The sequence below is a fragment of the Leptodactylus fuscus genome, chromosome 6, assembly GCF_031893055.1.
Source record: "Leptodactylus fuscus isolate aLepFus1 chromosome 6, aLepFus1.hap2, whole genome shotgun sequence".
Taxonomy (NCBI): Eukaryota; Metazoa; Chordata; class Amphibia; order Anura; family Leptodactylidae; genus Leptodactylus; species Leptodactylus fuscus.
In genome coordinates, this window is record NC_134270.1 from 89,626,674 (window position 1) to 89,642,717 (window position 16,044).

At 40.7% G+C, this 16,044-nt stretch overlaps 1 protein-coding gene across 1 annotated transcript in view; it reads right to left on the minus strand.

Annotated features, from left to right (window-relative positions):
* The window catches only part of PREX1 (phosphatidylinositol-3,4,5-trisphosphate dependent Rac exchange factor 1), a 314,753-nt gene that overhangs the window by 115,593 nt on the left and 183,116 nt on the right, over window positions 1-16,044 (minus strand). Inside the window, exons 16-19 of the mRNA XM_075276753.1 lie at window positions 11,850-11,986; window positions 8,038-8,130; window positions 2,717-2,865; window positions 1,121-1,206 (exon numbers count right to left, since the gene is read on the minus strand). Of these exons, the coding sequence (XP_075132854.1) occupies window positions 1,121-1,206; window positions 2,717-2,865; window positions 8,038-8,130; window positions 11,850-11,986 (465 nt within the window). The remainder of the gene's footprint in view (window positions 1-1,120; window positions 1,207-2,716; window positions 2,866-8,037; window positions 8,131-11,849; window positions 11,987-16,044) is intronic.

Below are 16,044 nucleotides of genomic sequence, written 5' to 3' on the forward strand. Positions count from 1 at the left end.
GTGAACTGAGTTTGCACAGGGGTTCTAGTGCACCCTCGGCTCTGCTACATCAGATTGCTACATCTGATGTAGCAGTGCCGAGTGTGCATCAGATGTGTAGTTGAGCAAAACTGACTCAGCACTGCTAAGTCTGCATTCGCATAGGAATGCATTGGCCAGCCTTCGGCCAATCAGCGCTGGCTCTGCCGGAGGAGGCGGAGTCTAAGGTCGGACCTGAATGGAGACTGGTGTGGAGCTATCTTAGACTCCGCCTCCTCCAGCAGAGCCAGCGCTGATTGGTCGAGTTCCGTACTCTGGCCAATCAGCACTGGCCAATGCATTTCTATGGGGAAAAGTTAGCTTGCGAAAATCGCAAACGGACAGGGATTTCCATGAAATAAAGTGACTTTTATGCCCCCAGACATGCTTCCCCTGCTGTCCCAGTGTCATTCCAGGGTGTTGGTATCATTTCCTGGGGTGTCATAGTGGACTTGGTGACCCTCCAGACACGAATTTGGGTTTCCCCCTTAACGAGTTTATGTTCCCCATAGACTATAATGGGGTTCGAAACCCATTCGAACACTCGAACAGTGAGCGGCTGTTCGAATCGAATTTCGAACCTCGAACATTTTAGTGTTCGCTCATCTCTATTCTTGACCTATATAAATATGAAAGGGTGCATATACAAATCCAAGAGAAAACGGCACAGACAGTACATTGATGACATCCATGTGCCGTCTGTGACCACAGACCCATATGTTCCACTAATGAGCCTGTGCCCTCATGCTTATGACCACAGTCAGTGGGCTAGCTGTATTTTTCACAGCAAGCACACTGAACCATTCAATCCTCTGTATGGGACTGTGAACAAAACTCAGGAAAAGTCCTATTCCTGTACAATTTGCAGACTGTCACACGGATCACAAGATCATCAGGTATGGAAAGATTCAGATATATCAATAACACAATATTACAGACAATGGACAATTTATTTGGATATTTATCAAATAGAATAATAATTGATAACATTTTTGTAACCGTGCAGCAGCAGGACCTAAACAACATGGTTTTATTTATTTTGTACCTTTTCTCCAACTGCACATGAGCACATTCTACATTAGTATGACCTGTATGGTCTTACCTCTGCCTACTGCATGAATGTAAGGAGGAGCCGAACCCCTTATCTGGAAACACATGGACTGCAGACAATCAAGGATCTTCACACTCCTATAGTACAATCAACAAGATAATTACAAACTTAGAAAGAGAAACTTTAGGTGTCAGGAGTGCAGGAAACACCATTCCTCCTATTCCCCACCACAATTCTCATACATTACCAACCCAAGATACACTGCTGCCATATGTTTTCATGTTCATTCTTTTTTGCTGTTTTGTAGTTTTTGATACCAAAGGCAGGAGTAGATGATAGAAACTATTCTCTGCCTTTATTTCACACTAGCTTTTACCCGCGACTTCGTCTGCCGTGATTTGAGAATTGGGCGGACACAGACGTGTGAAACTGTAAAAGTGCTTTAAAAAGTTTGGTGGGCTAGCAAATGTGATTTGATGTGTTATATTGTGTATGTTGTGATACAGACAATGTGATGTGTTATACAGCCTGTGTACAGGAGTATATATGTATCAGGTACTGTATATAGCAGTGATAGGTAATACATGTAATTATATAGTATATACAGCCTGTGTACAGGAGTATATATGTATCAGCACTGTATATAGCAGTGATAGGAGATACATGTAATTATATAGTATATACAGCCTGTGTACAGGGGTATATATGTATCAGGCACTGTATATAGCAGTGATAGGTGATACATGTAATTATATAGTATATACAGCCTGTGTACAGGAGTATATATGTATCAGGCACTGTATATAGTAGTGATAGGAGATACATGTAATTATATAGTATATACAGCCTGTGTACAGGGGTATATATGTATCAGGCGCTGTATATAGCAGTGATAGGTGATACATGTAATTATATAGTATATAAAGCCTGTGTACAGGAGTATATATGTATCAGGCACTGTATATAGCAGTGATAGGTAATACATGTAATTATATAGTATATACAGCCTGTGTACAGGAGTATATATGTATCAGGTACTGTATATAGAAGATAGGTAATACATGTAATTATATAGTATATACAGCCTGTGTACAGGAGTATATATGTATCAGGTACTGTATATAGCAGTGATAGGAGATACATGTAATTACAATGTGATGTGTTGTATTGTGTACGTAGTAATACAGAGAATGTGATCTGTTATATAGTGGAAAGCTATATGTAAATGTGAGTGAGTAGAGTGAGGGCTACTCCTGAGGTGACAGTATGGAGTGTGCAGGCAGGTTGAGGCAGGAAATGCCAGGCAGTGTGTGTGAGTCTATAGCTGGGGCTAGGAGTCCTGCTTTTGTGAGTCTCCTGCTAGGAAGCCATGTTGTTTAGTGGCACCAAAAGTAGCCTGTGACTCAATCCTAAGGGAAAACTATGTTTGTGGAAAATTGCATGCAAATCCGTGCAGGCGTTTTAGCGTGATTGAGGAACAAACATCCAAACTCACAAACATCCAAACACACAAACTTTCACATTTATAATATTAGTAGGATTCATATTATTGCTATTTATTTTATTCTGGCTGTGAGGAAATTGGACAATTCCTAACAGATCTCATCTGTCGCAAATCCTGAATCTCAAACATTACAAGATTCTTACTCTTTGGATTTTGTTGCCACAAGGATGCGGATTGGCCTGCGAGCACAGAATAACTGGTTTAACAGAATCTCCACCTCAGAGAAGGGCCTGAGAAAGACTAGGTCCTCATTAATGGTGTAGATCTTGCGTCCAACTTGCAGTCCAGCCATCTACATGAAGACAAAGAAGAGAAATTCTCAAGGTCACATCGTATAACCAATCTAGATGCTTGAGAGTGATTGGGAGAAGGTGTCGTGGTCAGATGACGTCACGTCACCACCTTAGCGATTAGAGTAAATATTCACTTTTGTCAATAAAAGCGAATTAGAAAGTAGATTGGTAAGGTGGCGGGTGGGGGGTGGGGGTTAGTATAGGATAAAAATTTCTTTTTATCCCGGACAATCCCATTAAGGTCATGGAGTGACTTAGCCTCTAGACCTTAAAGGGGCTCTATCAGCAAAATCATGCTGATAGAGCCCAACATACAGTCCTATGAAAAAGTTTGGGCACCCCTATTAATCTTAATCATTTTTAGTTCTAAATATTTTGGTGTTTGCAACAGCCATTTCAGTTTGATATATCTAATAACTGATGGACACAGTAATATTTCAGGATTGAAATGAGGTTTATTGTACTAACAGAAAATGCGCAATATGCATGAAACCAAAATTTGACCGGTGCAAAAGTATGGGCACCCTTATCATTTTATTGATTTGAATACTCCTAACTACTTTTTACTGACTTACTGAAGCACAAAATTGGTTTTGTAACCTCAGTGAGCTTTGAACTTCATAGCCAGGTGTATCCAATCATGAGAAAAGGTATTTAAGGTGGCCAATTGCAAGTTGTTCTACTATTTGAATCTCCTCTGAAGAGTGGCATCATGGGCTACTCAAAACAACTCTCAAATGATCTGAAAACAAAGATTGTTCAACATAGTTGTTCAGCGGAAGGATACAAAAAGCTGTCTCAGAGATTTAACCTGTCAGTTTCCACTGTGAGGAACATAGTAAGGAAATGGAAGACCACAGGGACAGTTCTTGTTAAGCCCAGAAGTGGCAGGCCAAGAAAAATATCAGAAAGGCAGAGAAGAAGAATGGTGAGAACAGTCAAGGACAATCCACAGACCACCTCCAAAGAGCTGCAGCATCATCTTGCTGCAGATGGTGTCACTGTGCATCGGTCAACTATACAGCGCACTTTGCACAAATAGAAGCTGTATGGGAGAGTGATGAGAAAGAAGCCGTTTCTGCACGTACGCCACAAATAGAGTTGCCTGAGGTATGAAAAAGCACATTTGGACAAGGCAGCTTCATTTTGGAAACAAAAATTGAGTTGTTTGGTTATAAAAAAAGGCGTTATGCATGGCGTCCAAAAAGAAACAGCATTCCAAGAAAAACACATGCTACCCACTGTAAAATTTGGTGGAGGTTCCATCATGCTTTGGGGCTGTGTGGCCAATGCCGGCATCGGGAATCTTGTTAAAGTTGAGGGTCGCATGGATTCCACTCAGTATCAGCAGATTCTTGAGAATAATGTTCAAGAATCAGTGACGAAGTTGAAGTTACGCCGGGGATGGATATTTCAGCAAGACAATGATCCAAAACACCGCTCCAAATCCTCAGGCATTCATGCAGAGGAACAATTACAATGTTCTGGAATGGCCATCCCAGTCCCCAGACCTGAATATCATTGAACATCTGTGGGATGATTTGAAGCGGGCTGTCCATGCTCGGCGACCATCTAACTTAACTGAACTTGAATTGTTTGTCCAAAATACCTTTATCCAGGATCCAGGAACCGATTAAAAGCTACAGGAAGCGACTAGAGGCTGTTATCTTTGCAAAAGGAGGATGTACTAAATATTAATGTCACTTTTCTGTTGAGGTGCCCATACTTTTGCACCGGTCAAATTTTGGTTTAATGCATATTGCGCATTTTCTGTTAGTACAATAAACCTCATTTCAATCCTGAAATATTACTGTGTCCATCAGTTATTAGATATATCAAACTGAAATGGCTGTTGCAAATACCAAAATATTTAAGATTAATAGAGGTGCCCAAACTTTTTCATAGGACTGTATGCGTGAATAGCCTTTAAAAAGGCTATTCAGGCACCGTAAATGTTATATCAAACCCCCTTCCCCCCCCGGGTTTTAATATAAAACCCTAAAACAGAATGTGATAAACTTACCGAACGTGCACGGTGGACGGGCATTCAGGGTGCGCCGTCTTCTTCATCCACGCCTCCTCTTCCTCCGATGTCCTCGGGTCCCGTCTTCCTCCAGCGCTCGCGAACTGACATTGCTTAAAAAAAATGGCCTGGGCGCATGCACAGTAGCCGTAGTAGAAGCAGCATGCTACTGCGCATGCGCCCAGGCCATTTTTTTAAGCAATGTCAGTTCGCGAGCGCCGGAGGAGGACGGGACCCGAGGACATCGGAGGAAGAGGAGGCATGGATGAAGAAGACGGCGCACCCTGAATGCCCGCCCACCGTGCATTTTCGGTAAGTTTACCACATTCTGTTTTAGGGTTTTATTTTAAAATGGGGGGGGGTAGTTTAATATAACTTTTACGGTGCCAGAATAGCCTTTTTAAAGGCTATTCACACACATGTGGGGCTCTATCAGCATGATTTTGCTGATAGAGCCCCTTTAATCCCATAGAAAACTTATGGAAGGAGCTGAAGCTCCAAGTTGTCAAGTGACAGCCTCAAAATCTTAATGATTTAGAGATGATCTGCAAAGAGGAGTGGACTAAAATTCCTCCTGACGTGCGCAAACCTCATCATCAAGTAAAAAAATGGCTGCTGTGCTTGCCAACAAGGGTTTTGCCACCAAGTATTAAGTCTTGTTTGAAGAATCAAATAATTATTTCTCTATGCAAAATGAAAATATATTTATAAATTTATATAATATGATTTTATGGATTCTTTTTTTATATTCTCTCATTGTTAAAATGAACCTACCCTTAAAATTATAGACTGTTCATTGTCTTTGTCAGTGGGCAAATTTACAAAATCAGCAAATAATCCAATAATTATTTCCTTCAATGTAACTGTTGCAAAAAGAAACTAATGCAATAAACAGTGGGAACCGTGGACAGAACCATCTGTAGTTGGCTCATGACGACTTTTCACTGACCCAGTAGAAGTTTAACAAGAATAACATGAAATCCTTCAGTTATATTCTGCCTATGCTGGTCTTAAAGGGGTATTCCCACGTCGCATACTCACCAGTCTTCACTGCTGTAAAATCTTCTTTCTTCCTGGTTTCTTGCATCATTTGGTGGGCGAGGTTTCACATGCAACCTGCCGTTTAGCTCCATCCCCAAATTAGCGTGTAGCTCTGCCCACCGCATAGCATGATCCTATGGGGCGGCTAAAGGGCCTGTGATGTCATCAAAGGTCCTTAAACACTATATGCACAATATTGTACTATGAAGTACAGGCAGGAGCAACTCCATTCTGTGTTACATACAGAGACTGCCTGTCTCTGCCATAATGAAAACAATTGAATTAGCTAGCCTGATAACTGGGAGAACAGAAGCCGAGTTCAGAAATGAAAGCAGCTCCTCTCCCCTATCTGAGTGTAGACACAGGAATAACTAGAAACACAGGCTGGCTCCTGTGCACTTAGCCTCTCCTTCCCCCCTGAGAGCAGGCAGATACATCACTTGACTTTTGAGCAGATAAGTCAAGGGCTATGTCAACAATGATTTGAATAAAGTAAGATAGTGGACAAACAAAGCAGTTTTGCTGAAGCAGTGTATTTAGGAAAAGTCTTACATCCACATTAACAAGCAGTATAGATAGGATCCTTGTGATGGGACAACCCCTTTAAGAAATGAAGGAATCAAATATTACAATGACCTATAAAAAATGTACTGTTTTAACAGATAATGGCAGTTATCAGTCATCAGCCTTAAAATAGCCCCTGAAGAGTACCAGCCTTTTGGACCACTATGAGATGCACGAATAATGAAGCACCATACAGAGGACAGTCTGAACACAGACAATGTAGAAAATTATGGAAGAGGTCCTCAGCACCAATTATATGGTCTATAACCAACAAACCATGTATTATGATAATCATAAACCTCAGTCAGAGACCACATGCATCTTAAAGCGTACTTTACAAGAAATAAATATGAAAATGCAAATAAATATGCAAATGCAAATAAATATGCAAATAAATAAATATGTAAATAATCTCTGGAGCAATGATGGTGGTGCCACTTACCAATGTAGCAATGACAATACCCTCCAAAGACCTCATTTGCAGATTGACATATCTCAGTAATAGTAAGTGAAACACTGGTGATTCTAACCTTTCTGCTGGGCTGGGTTGATATGCTAAATTCAGGTGACAGACTACCCTTAATTCACTGAGAGATGCATAAATGTTAGAAATATCCATAGTGAGAAATACCTTTTAAGGCTATGGTCCAACATTGCGGAAACACAGCTTTTTTTGTTGCAGATTTTGCTGTGGTTTTCAAGTCAATGCTAGGAGTGGATTGAGGAGAAGGGAGAAGTACAAGAACTTCATATATATTTCCCATTCTTTTTGTATCCATTCTTAGCTTTAGCTCAAAAACCACAGCAAAATCTGCTGCATAAAAAAAAAAAAAAAAAAAATTGTGTTTCCGCAATGTGGGATTTCAGCCTAATGGAATGTATTACTATTTTTTTATTTATGATATTGAGATATCACTTATTTTAATCTGTTTTTATTTTCTAAAGGAAATATTTTATTAAAACTATATTTTCCATAAATGAATATGGTGGCTGCCACTTTGCTTGAGCTTCTGTAGTCTTAACAGCAATTTAGTGATGTGCTTTACATCAGTCTCATAGCCAAAGGCTGCAATAAAGTGGAGTTGAAACTGAAGTCTGCAGAAGTTTTCTAGTCATTTGTTGTAAATAGTAGATAGTAGGTAGTAGATAGGCTGTGACATAATTTACTGTTAGTAGTGAATGTACTGGTTCAGTGGTGTTATCTTCTATTGTAATTCTGTCTGTGTTGTTGGTAATGTAAATGAGGTGGCTGCTGCAAAGAAACTCTGATAGAATTGGCAAGTACAAGCCTTTTATTAGGCTTAGAAGCCAGAGTGAAAATTGCAAAATTTAATACGCTTTTAAAAATATTGATACTTGGGGAACATATTTTAACCTTAAAATTTTGGTTTAAAATATGTATTTTTGTAGTGACACATTCCCTTCAATGCAGTGCTGTTACTCTAGTGCTGGGCTCATGCTGTATTGTGGGGGAAGGGGGGGGGGGTAACAAGCCACTACCCCATGACAGTCCAGTTTTGTTTCCCTGCCTGAATTCCCCCACCTCAGCATTGGACCCCTTCCGGACAGACTTCACCAAAATCGCTTTATTCTTTTCTTCCAGGTCAAAACCATAATCTTCATCCTGGGGTAAAATCTATGGGTTAAAAAAAAAAAATATTATTGTGATAATATATTGTGAGCAACTCTAGACAACCATTTGATTTCATATGCAGAAGGCAAGGAGGAATTCAACATACAGACTCAGAAGACTTTAGCTGTACAAAACTACAAATCTCAGCACTCAACCAAACAGCACAGACGAATACTGTATCTCTCACAATGGACCACTACATTTTAAATATCTAATTGCTTTATACCGGGTAGCTTCAACCATATGGTAAACTGTGCACCTTTACTAGGCCTTATGGTAGCGGGAACCCCCTTGGGATAGGCCAGCATTTAGAGTGCTGTCCTATCCTACCATTCCAGGCCACCCTGATATGTTCTGACTCCGACTCTCCTATGTCCTACAAGATCAGATGAGTTTAAAACAATAGTGAACATTAGCTCCCTGCTTCACCAGTTAGCCCCTGTCCCTACTTCCAGTGTTTTAGGAGTAGTAGCTGCAATGTAGTGACATTGAGGTTGTTGCTCCCTGATGCCTTTGAGAGCAGAGACAGAAGAGAACAGGAATGGTGAATATAAGCTTTTCTTTTTTCGAACCATTATACTACGTGTACTGGAACGGGACAAGAAACTGGGAAAGGGGGTTTTGGCAACTAAAGGGGAGGAGCATATGAAACTGTAGGGTGGAGGGAGAGGCAATCAAAAGGGGAACATTAAACTGTGGATGTACCAGAAAAGGGTCTTTATACTGTGGGGGCAATTGGAGGGGCCACAAGTTAATTTGTAATGGGCCATTATATTATATGAGGCCATTGCAAGGGAATTTGACTGTGTGATAGGCCACAAAGGAGGCATTATACCATGTGAGAGCCACCGAAGGGCATTAGACTATGTGGGGGCCACTATGGGGGCATTACAGTCATTACAGGTCAGATATGTATACGCGTTGTCGATGGTGGGGGGTGAGGAGAACGCCCACCAATGTGTTAAAATGGCCCTGGCCTTAAATCACTTAGTGTTTCACTATCATCAACATTTTAAAAAGAAGCTCACAATATGATCTCCTTAACTTACACAAAGTGCATCAGTTCTATTATCCATATACCGGGGAGCATGTAATCTTATCTGTAATGATTGGTTGACCTCTCATCCAAGAAGTATGTAATTACAGTTTTTATTATATCTTTGGACTAGGAATACCAATATGAACTCTTTACAATACAGGGGTACCCTCAAATTAATGGAAAATAAAGATAAAATATAACTTTTATTGGTATATTTTAAAACGGTGCATCGGCCCTAAAAACGTACAGTGTGAACATAAAACACCTAACTTCTCCTGTGTATAAATGGCGATTGGCTAAAAAGTTGGTTATGCTGCCTTGTAACAGTGTAAAGAACAGACTGATTATGTAAACTAAGCCATAGCCTATTCCTAAACACCAGGAGATGGAGTACACCAGATGCTACTTTCCCCCCAGGGCAAACTTGTTAGCTGGATAATACCTTGTCACCCTGTTGGTCAGTGTCTCCACAAACAATGTGAATTAAAATGTGTGAAGAGACCACACTGCAGGGTGTGAACTACACCCGACCATGAGTATGCGTGATTAATGCACGCTATACAGATGTGTCAACATACACTGGGTGAGGAGCGAGGACGTTGTTAAAGGGGCTCTATCAGCAAAATTATGCTGTATGAGCCCCACATATGCATGAATAGCTTTAAAAAGGCTATTCAGGCACCGCTGATCTTATTTTAAACCCCTCACCCGTTTTAAAATAAAACTATAAAAACATATATGTAAATCATACCTTTGCATGCACGCTGGACGGTCTTGCACAATCCAACGTCATATTCGGTCCTGCCTTCCTCTTCTTTTTACTTCCAGCGACGTCCTCCTGTCCTGGCTCTTCTCCGCCTTCATCTTCTTTTCTTCCGTAGTGAAGAAGTTCGCGAGCGTACTGCGCATGCTTGCGTAGTTCTAAGGGATACTTAGAACTACAACACAAATGGCATTGGCGCGTGCATAGTAGCGCTCCAGAGGCAGAGCTACTGCGCACGCGCAGGATTTGAACACAACCCGCCGGAAGAACAGAAGATGAAGGCGGAGAAGAGCCAGGACAGGAGGACGTCGCTGGAAGAAGAAAGAAGAGGAAGGCGGGACCGAAGATGACGTCAGATCGTGCATGACCGCCCAGCGTGAATGCAAAGGTATGATTTACATATATGTTTTTATAGTGTTATTTGAAAATAGGCGGGGGGTTTAAAATAAGATTAGTGGTGCCTGAATAGCCTTTTTAAAGGCTATTCACGCATATGTGGAGCTCATACACCATACAGTTTCAAAAAAGGTCTAGCTCACATACTTATGCAACAATACACAACTACCATTGATATTTGAGTAGCTAAATAAACACAAAGTGATGCAATCGATGTAGCTGAATACACCCAAGGTGCTAAGTTATTCCTATGGGCTATGTAAATTCTATTTACTCAAGCTACCTCAGCAGACAATGTTACATATGCAACTCTACATGCGAGCCGACCAACCCGGTGTGTGGTCTGCGATCAGGTTTTAAATGTATAGATTACTGATGCCGTATCTACCTGTGTTATCTCCATCTGAGTGAGTCACTGTTAATCTCTCCCTTATTATCTCTGTCTCTAAATGTTTCACTAGTACTTTCTAGCTCATCAGGAGACTAAAGTAAAGGTTCCACCCTAATGATGATTGCGGTGAACACCGCAGTTCTCAGGAGCCATAGCCCATAGGAATAATGTAGCACCTTGGATATATTCAGCTACTCTAACATCGATTGCAGCACTTTGTATTTATTCAGCTACTCGAATATCAATGGTAGCTGTTACATTGCACACATTGTATTGTTGCATAAGTATGTGAGCCAGACCTTTTTTGAAACTGAGGGGAGGAGGATTTAAAGGGGCTCTATCACTAGGAAAAGTCATTTTTAACTAATCACATCTTTGCATAGCCTTTAGAAAGTCTATTCCACACCTACCTTTAGTATGTAGATTGCCTCAGTGGTTTCTGAATAAGTCTGTTTTTATTCATATGCTAATTAGACTGTTGCACAATACATCGTGCACTCCTCTCCTGTTGTTTCCTATGGGAGACTGCTGCTGCTGCTGATGATGACTCAGCTTCCTGTTTGCCTCACACACATAGGAGATAATAGAAGAGAGGACTGCTGCTGGGAACTCATTAGCATATGAATAAAACAGCAGAAAACTGTGTACAGCAGAATTATTTATATCCATTGAATGTGTATTGGTGCATTACTGTTATCCTGATCTGCAATTAGTGATGTGTTGCTCAAGTATGAGCCAGCTGAATGATGGTGCTCAGCTCCTACCTCACTTAACCCTGTCCCACATATGGTTTACCACACCTTTTAAAATGATGACCCTAAATGGGTAACCTTGCTCCCTTCAACCTAGGGGTATGTTGTGATATGACTGACTGTTAAATGAGATTAAACATTGGAGTGTAGCACCAGCAAAGCAAATACAGGAGCATTTTATTAAGAGCTGTTCGGGAGCTGAAAAAGCCAACTCCTTTTAAAGAGAGGAGTTAAAAAGTACATTTCACTACAAATAGATGAAAATTCTCATCTCCTGGTGTTTAAGAATAGGCTATGGCTTAGTTTACATCATCATTGTACTTCTGTACAATGATCTGGTAAGCGTCCCCTCTCCCCTATTGTGAAATGCCATATCTTTACCAGCAAAGTCTTGGCTATGATGTTTTCTATGAGTTTGAAATCATTCTTCTTGTTCTTGGAGTTGCTTATTTCAACCTCCTCATCAGCATGGAACCGGAAGAACTGTGACTCGTCTTTGAACTCGCTCTTCTCCAACACTAATATAAAAAAAGAATAAGATGAAGGAATGAGGAACGGAACAGATTCAATGGGCAACAGGTTATACACTCAATGAAAAAAAGTAAAAATAATGGAACAAGGAGTTTTTGAAAAAGAGTGAAAATTTGCGTGTCAAAATAACGATGATATAATTCAGTGATTACAATATCAGAGCAAACTTAGTTATTGGGGAGAACGTACAGTAGGAAGCTCTAGTATTCTGTTAGGCCTGAATACAATATGATATAGGTGGTCATGGAGGCATACAGGTTACATATGGTTGCCCACAGATATTGCAGCTGGGTATGTAGATCTTGCACACTCATAAGACACCAAATGTTGACATCAAAGCTGAGTCAATAAATGCTTGATTGGCGATAAATCTGGCAAGTCCTACCAAGGCAACATATTTGGACACAGGATGTCATGTACACATCGCTGAGCTGTTAGGGTGCATTCACACGGAGGAAAATGGCACTGAATTTGGTGTGGAATCTGCCTCAGATTCAGGGCTGAAAAAAAAGCCTTCCATTGACTTCTGCAGAAAAAGGAACCCATTGAAGTCTATGGGAGGCATTTTTTTTCAGAGCTGAATCTAAGGCAGATTCCAGACCAAATTCAGCGTCATTTTCCTCCATGTGAATGCACCCTTAGTGTCTCTCACTACTAGGGTATCTAAGCCAGTGATTTTCAACCAGTGTGCCGCGGCACACTAGTGTGCCGCGACACATGGTCGGGTGTGCCACGGGGAAAGTTCCCCAAACTATGGTGCCCCCTGTGTTTTGTTCCCCGGCAATGCGCAGCGATGCGCAGCCACAACTTCCTACAGTGTAGGAGCCGTGTACAATAACACATGCGCAAGCTTTGAACGCTCGCACGACTTAATGACATCACCGAGGCCGGCACGTCATCCTGAGCGCGGAGAGACTCTCGCATCTGCCCGCCGCCAAGGTAATGCCCGCCAATAATGCTGTGTATAATCATTAAGTCAGCAACAGCTCATTAACAGTTAATGAGCTGTTGCTCATTATATGAGCTTTTGCCTGAGTATATGAACTGTTGGCAGAATACTCAGCATATGAGCTGGTACTTTTTTTTTCTAACAAACGAGGGGTTCGATTATTCAAAGCTGCTTGCAAGTGATGAGTGGTGTGCAAAGCTGGCATACCTGGCTGATATATTTCAATATCTGAATGAACTGAACACACGGATGCAAGGCTGAAATGAAAACCTGCTTACAAGCACTGATAAAATGAATGGATTCCGTTTAACCGGTTAAGGACCAGGCCCAAAAGTATGTTAAAGACCAGGCCTTTTTTTTCAAAACTGACATGTGTCACTTTAAATGGCAATAACTTTGAGACGGTTTAACTTACACAAATGATTTTGAGATTGTTTTTTTCGTAACACATTATACTTCATGTTAGTGGTAAATATTAATCAATATTTTTGTATTTATTTATAAAAAAAAACTAGGAAATTTGATGGAAATAATTGCAATTTTCAAAATGTGAAATTCTCTGCTTTTCAGGCAGATAGTCATACCACCCAAATACATGAATAAATATTATCTCCCATATCTCTGCTTTATATCGGCATCATCTTTTGATTGTCTTTTAATTTATTTTGGACGTTACAAGGCTTACAAGTGTAACAGCGATTTTCTAGATTTGCAAGAAAATTCTCCAAACCAATTTTTTAGGGACCGCTTCAGTTCTGTAAGGAATTATAAAGGCCTATATAATAGAAACCCCCATAAATCACCCCATTTTCAAAACTACACCCCTCAAATTATTCAAAACAGCATTTGGGATGTTTGTTAACCCTTTAAGTTTTTCATAAGAATAAACATAATATGGAAGTGAAATTTAGACATTTCATTTTTTTTCATTAATACATTCATTTAGACCTAAAATTAACACATTCACAAAGGGTTAAAGGAGAAAATGCATCTCACATTTTGTTATGCAATTTCTCCCGTACACAGAAATACCCCACTTGTGGGCGTAAACTGATTTTTGGGTACACAGCAGTGCATGGAAGGGAAGGAGCGACACTGGGTGTGTGAACAGCAGATTTTGCTGGAATAATTTTCAGGCACCATGCCTCATTTGCAGAGCCCCTAGAGTACCAAAACAATGGAAACCCTCCAAAAGTGACCCCATTTTAGAATCTACACCCCTCACAGAATTCATCAAGGGGTATAGTCAGCATTTTGACCCTACAGTTGTTCCACAGATTTTACTAACATTGGGATGTGTAAATGAAAAATTACTAAAATGTCACTTTATCCCCAAAGTTTTAATTTTCACAAGGGGATAAAGGAGTAAAAGCCCCCCACAGTTTGTTAAACAATTTCTCCTGAACACGGCAATACCCCATGTGTGGCCATATTCTGCTGTATGGGAACATGGCGGGGCTCAGAATGGAAGGAGCGCTATTTGGCTTTTGGATGGCAGATTTTGCTGGAATAATTTTAGGTGCCATGTCGCATTAGCAGAGCCCCTAGAGTACCAATACAGTGGAAACCCCCTAAAAGTGACCCCATTTTGGAAACTACACCCCCCACAGAACATATGAAAGGGTATAGTGAGCATTTTGACCCTACAGCTGTTTCACAGATTTTATTAACATTGGGGCATGAAAATGAAAAATTACTTTTTTTCCAATAAACTGTCAATTTAGCCCCAAATTTTTCATTTTCACAAGAGGATAAAGGAGAAAAAGCTCCATAAAGTTCGTTAAACAATTTCTCCTGAACACGGAAATGCCCCATATGTGGTAATAATCTGCTGTATGGGAACATGGCGGGGCTCAGAATGGAAAGAGCGCTATTTGGCTTTTGAAGGACAGATTTTGCTGGAATATTTTTCAAGTCCCATGTCGCATTTGCAGAGCCCCTAAAATATCAACATAGTGGAAACCCCCTAAAAGTGACCCCATTTTGGAAACTACACCCCTCATAGAATTTATCTAGGGGTTTGGTGAGCATTTTGGCCTCACAGCTGTTTCATAGATTTTATTAACATTGGGACGTAAAAATGAAAAATTACTTTTTTTCACAATGTATCATCCATTTAGCGCCATATTTTTAATTTTGCAAGTAGTTAAAGAATTAAAAGCCCCCACAGTTTGTTACAAAATTTCTCCTGAACACGGCAATACCCCATATGTGGCCATAATCTGCTGTATGGGTACATGGTGAGGCTCAGAATGGAAAGAGAGGTATTTGGATTTTGGAGGGCAGATGTGGCTGGAATAGTTTTGAGGGGCCATGTCACATTTGCTGAGCCCCTAAAGTACCAATACAATGGAAACCCCTCAAAAGTGACCCCATTTTATAAACTACACCTGTCATGGAATGAATCAAGGGGTATTATCATTTTGTGCCTAAAATGCTTCCAAAAAATGAATGTCCAAAATGAAAATTGAAATTTTGAAAGAAATATGCCATTTCGGTGCCCAATACGTTGCACCCACTTTGTGTTGTCAGAGACCTGCACTCCTAAAACTATTAAGGGGCCATCCCGAGGGGCAAAAAAATATATATGTGGGTGTAAACTGCTGCTTGGGTACACAGCAGGGCTCAGAAGGGAAGGAGCACTGCGCTTTTTAGCTTTTGGGGTACAGATTTAGAGGGACTTTCTGGGGGCCATGTTCCTTTTGGAGAGACCTGGAGGTAACTGTAAACCCCATTTTGTAGGGGCAAGTTTAGCGTCTCTGCAAAAGTGTCATGGCATCCAAAAACCCAATAACCCTTCTGTGTCCGTCTGTGCCCTAATATCAGTTTATAACCACTTATGACATTACGTACGTTATCCCGCGTACACCAGTGTCATACATGTGCCCTAATATCAGTTTATACCCACATATGACATTACGTCCGTTATCCCGGGTACACCAGTGTCATACATATGTCATAAACTGTAGTTTGGGCACACAGCAGGGCGCAGAAGGGAAGGAGCGCTATTTTGGTTTCTGGAGCACAGTTTGGTTTTTGGACGTCACTTTTGCAAAGCCCCTGAATTGTCAATAAAGTGGAATCCGCAGACATGTC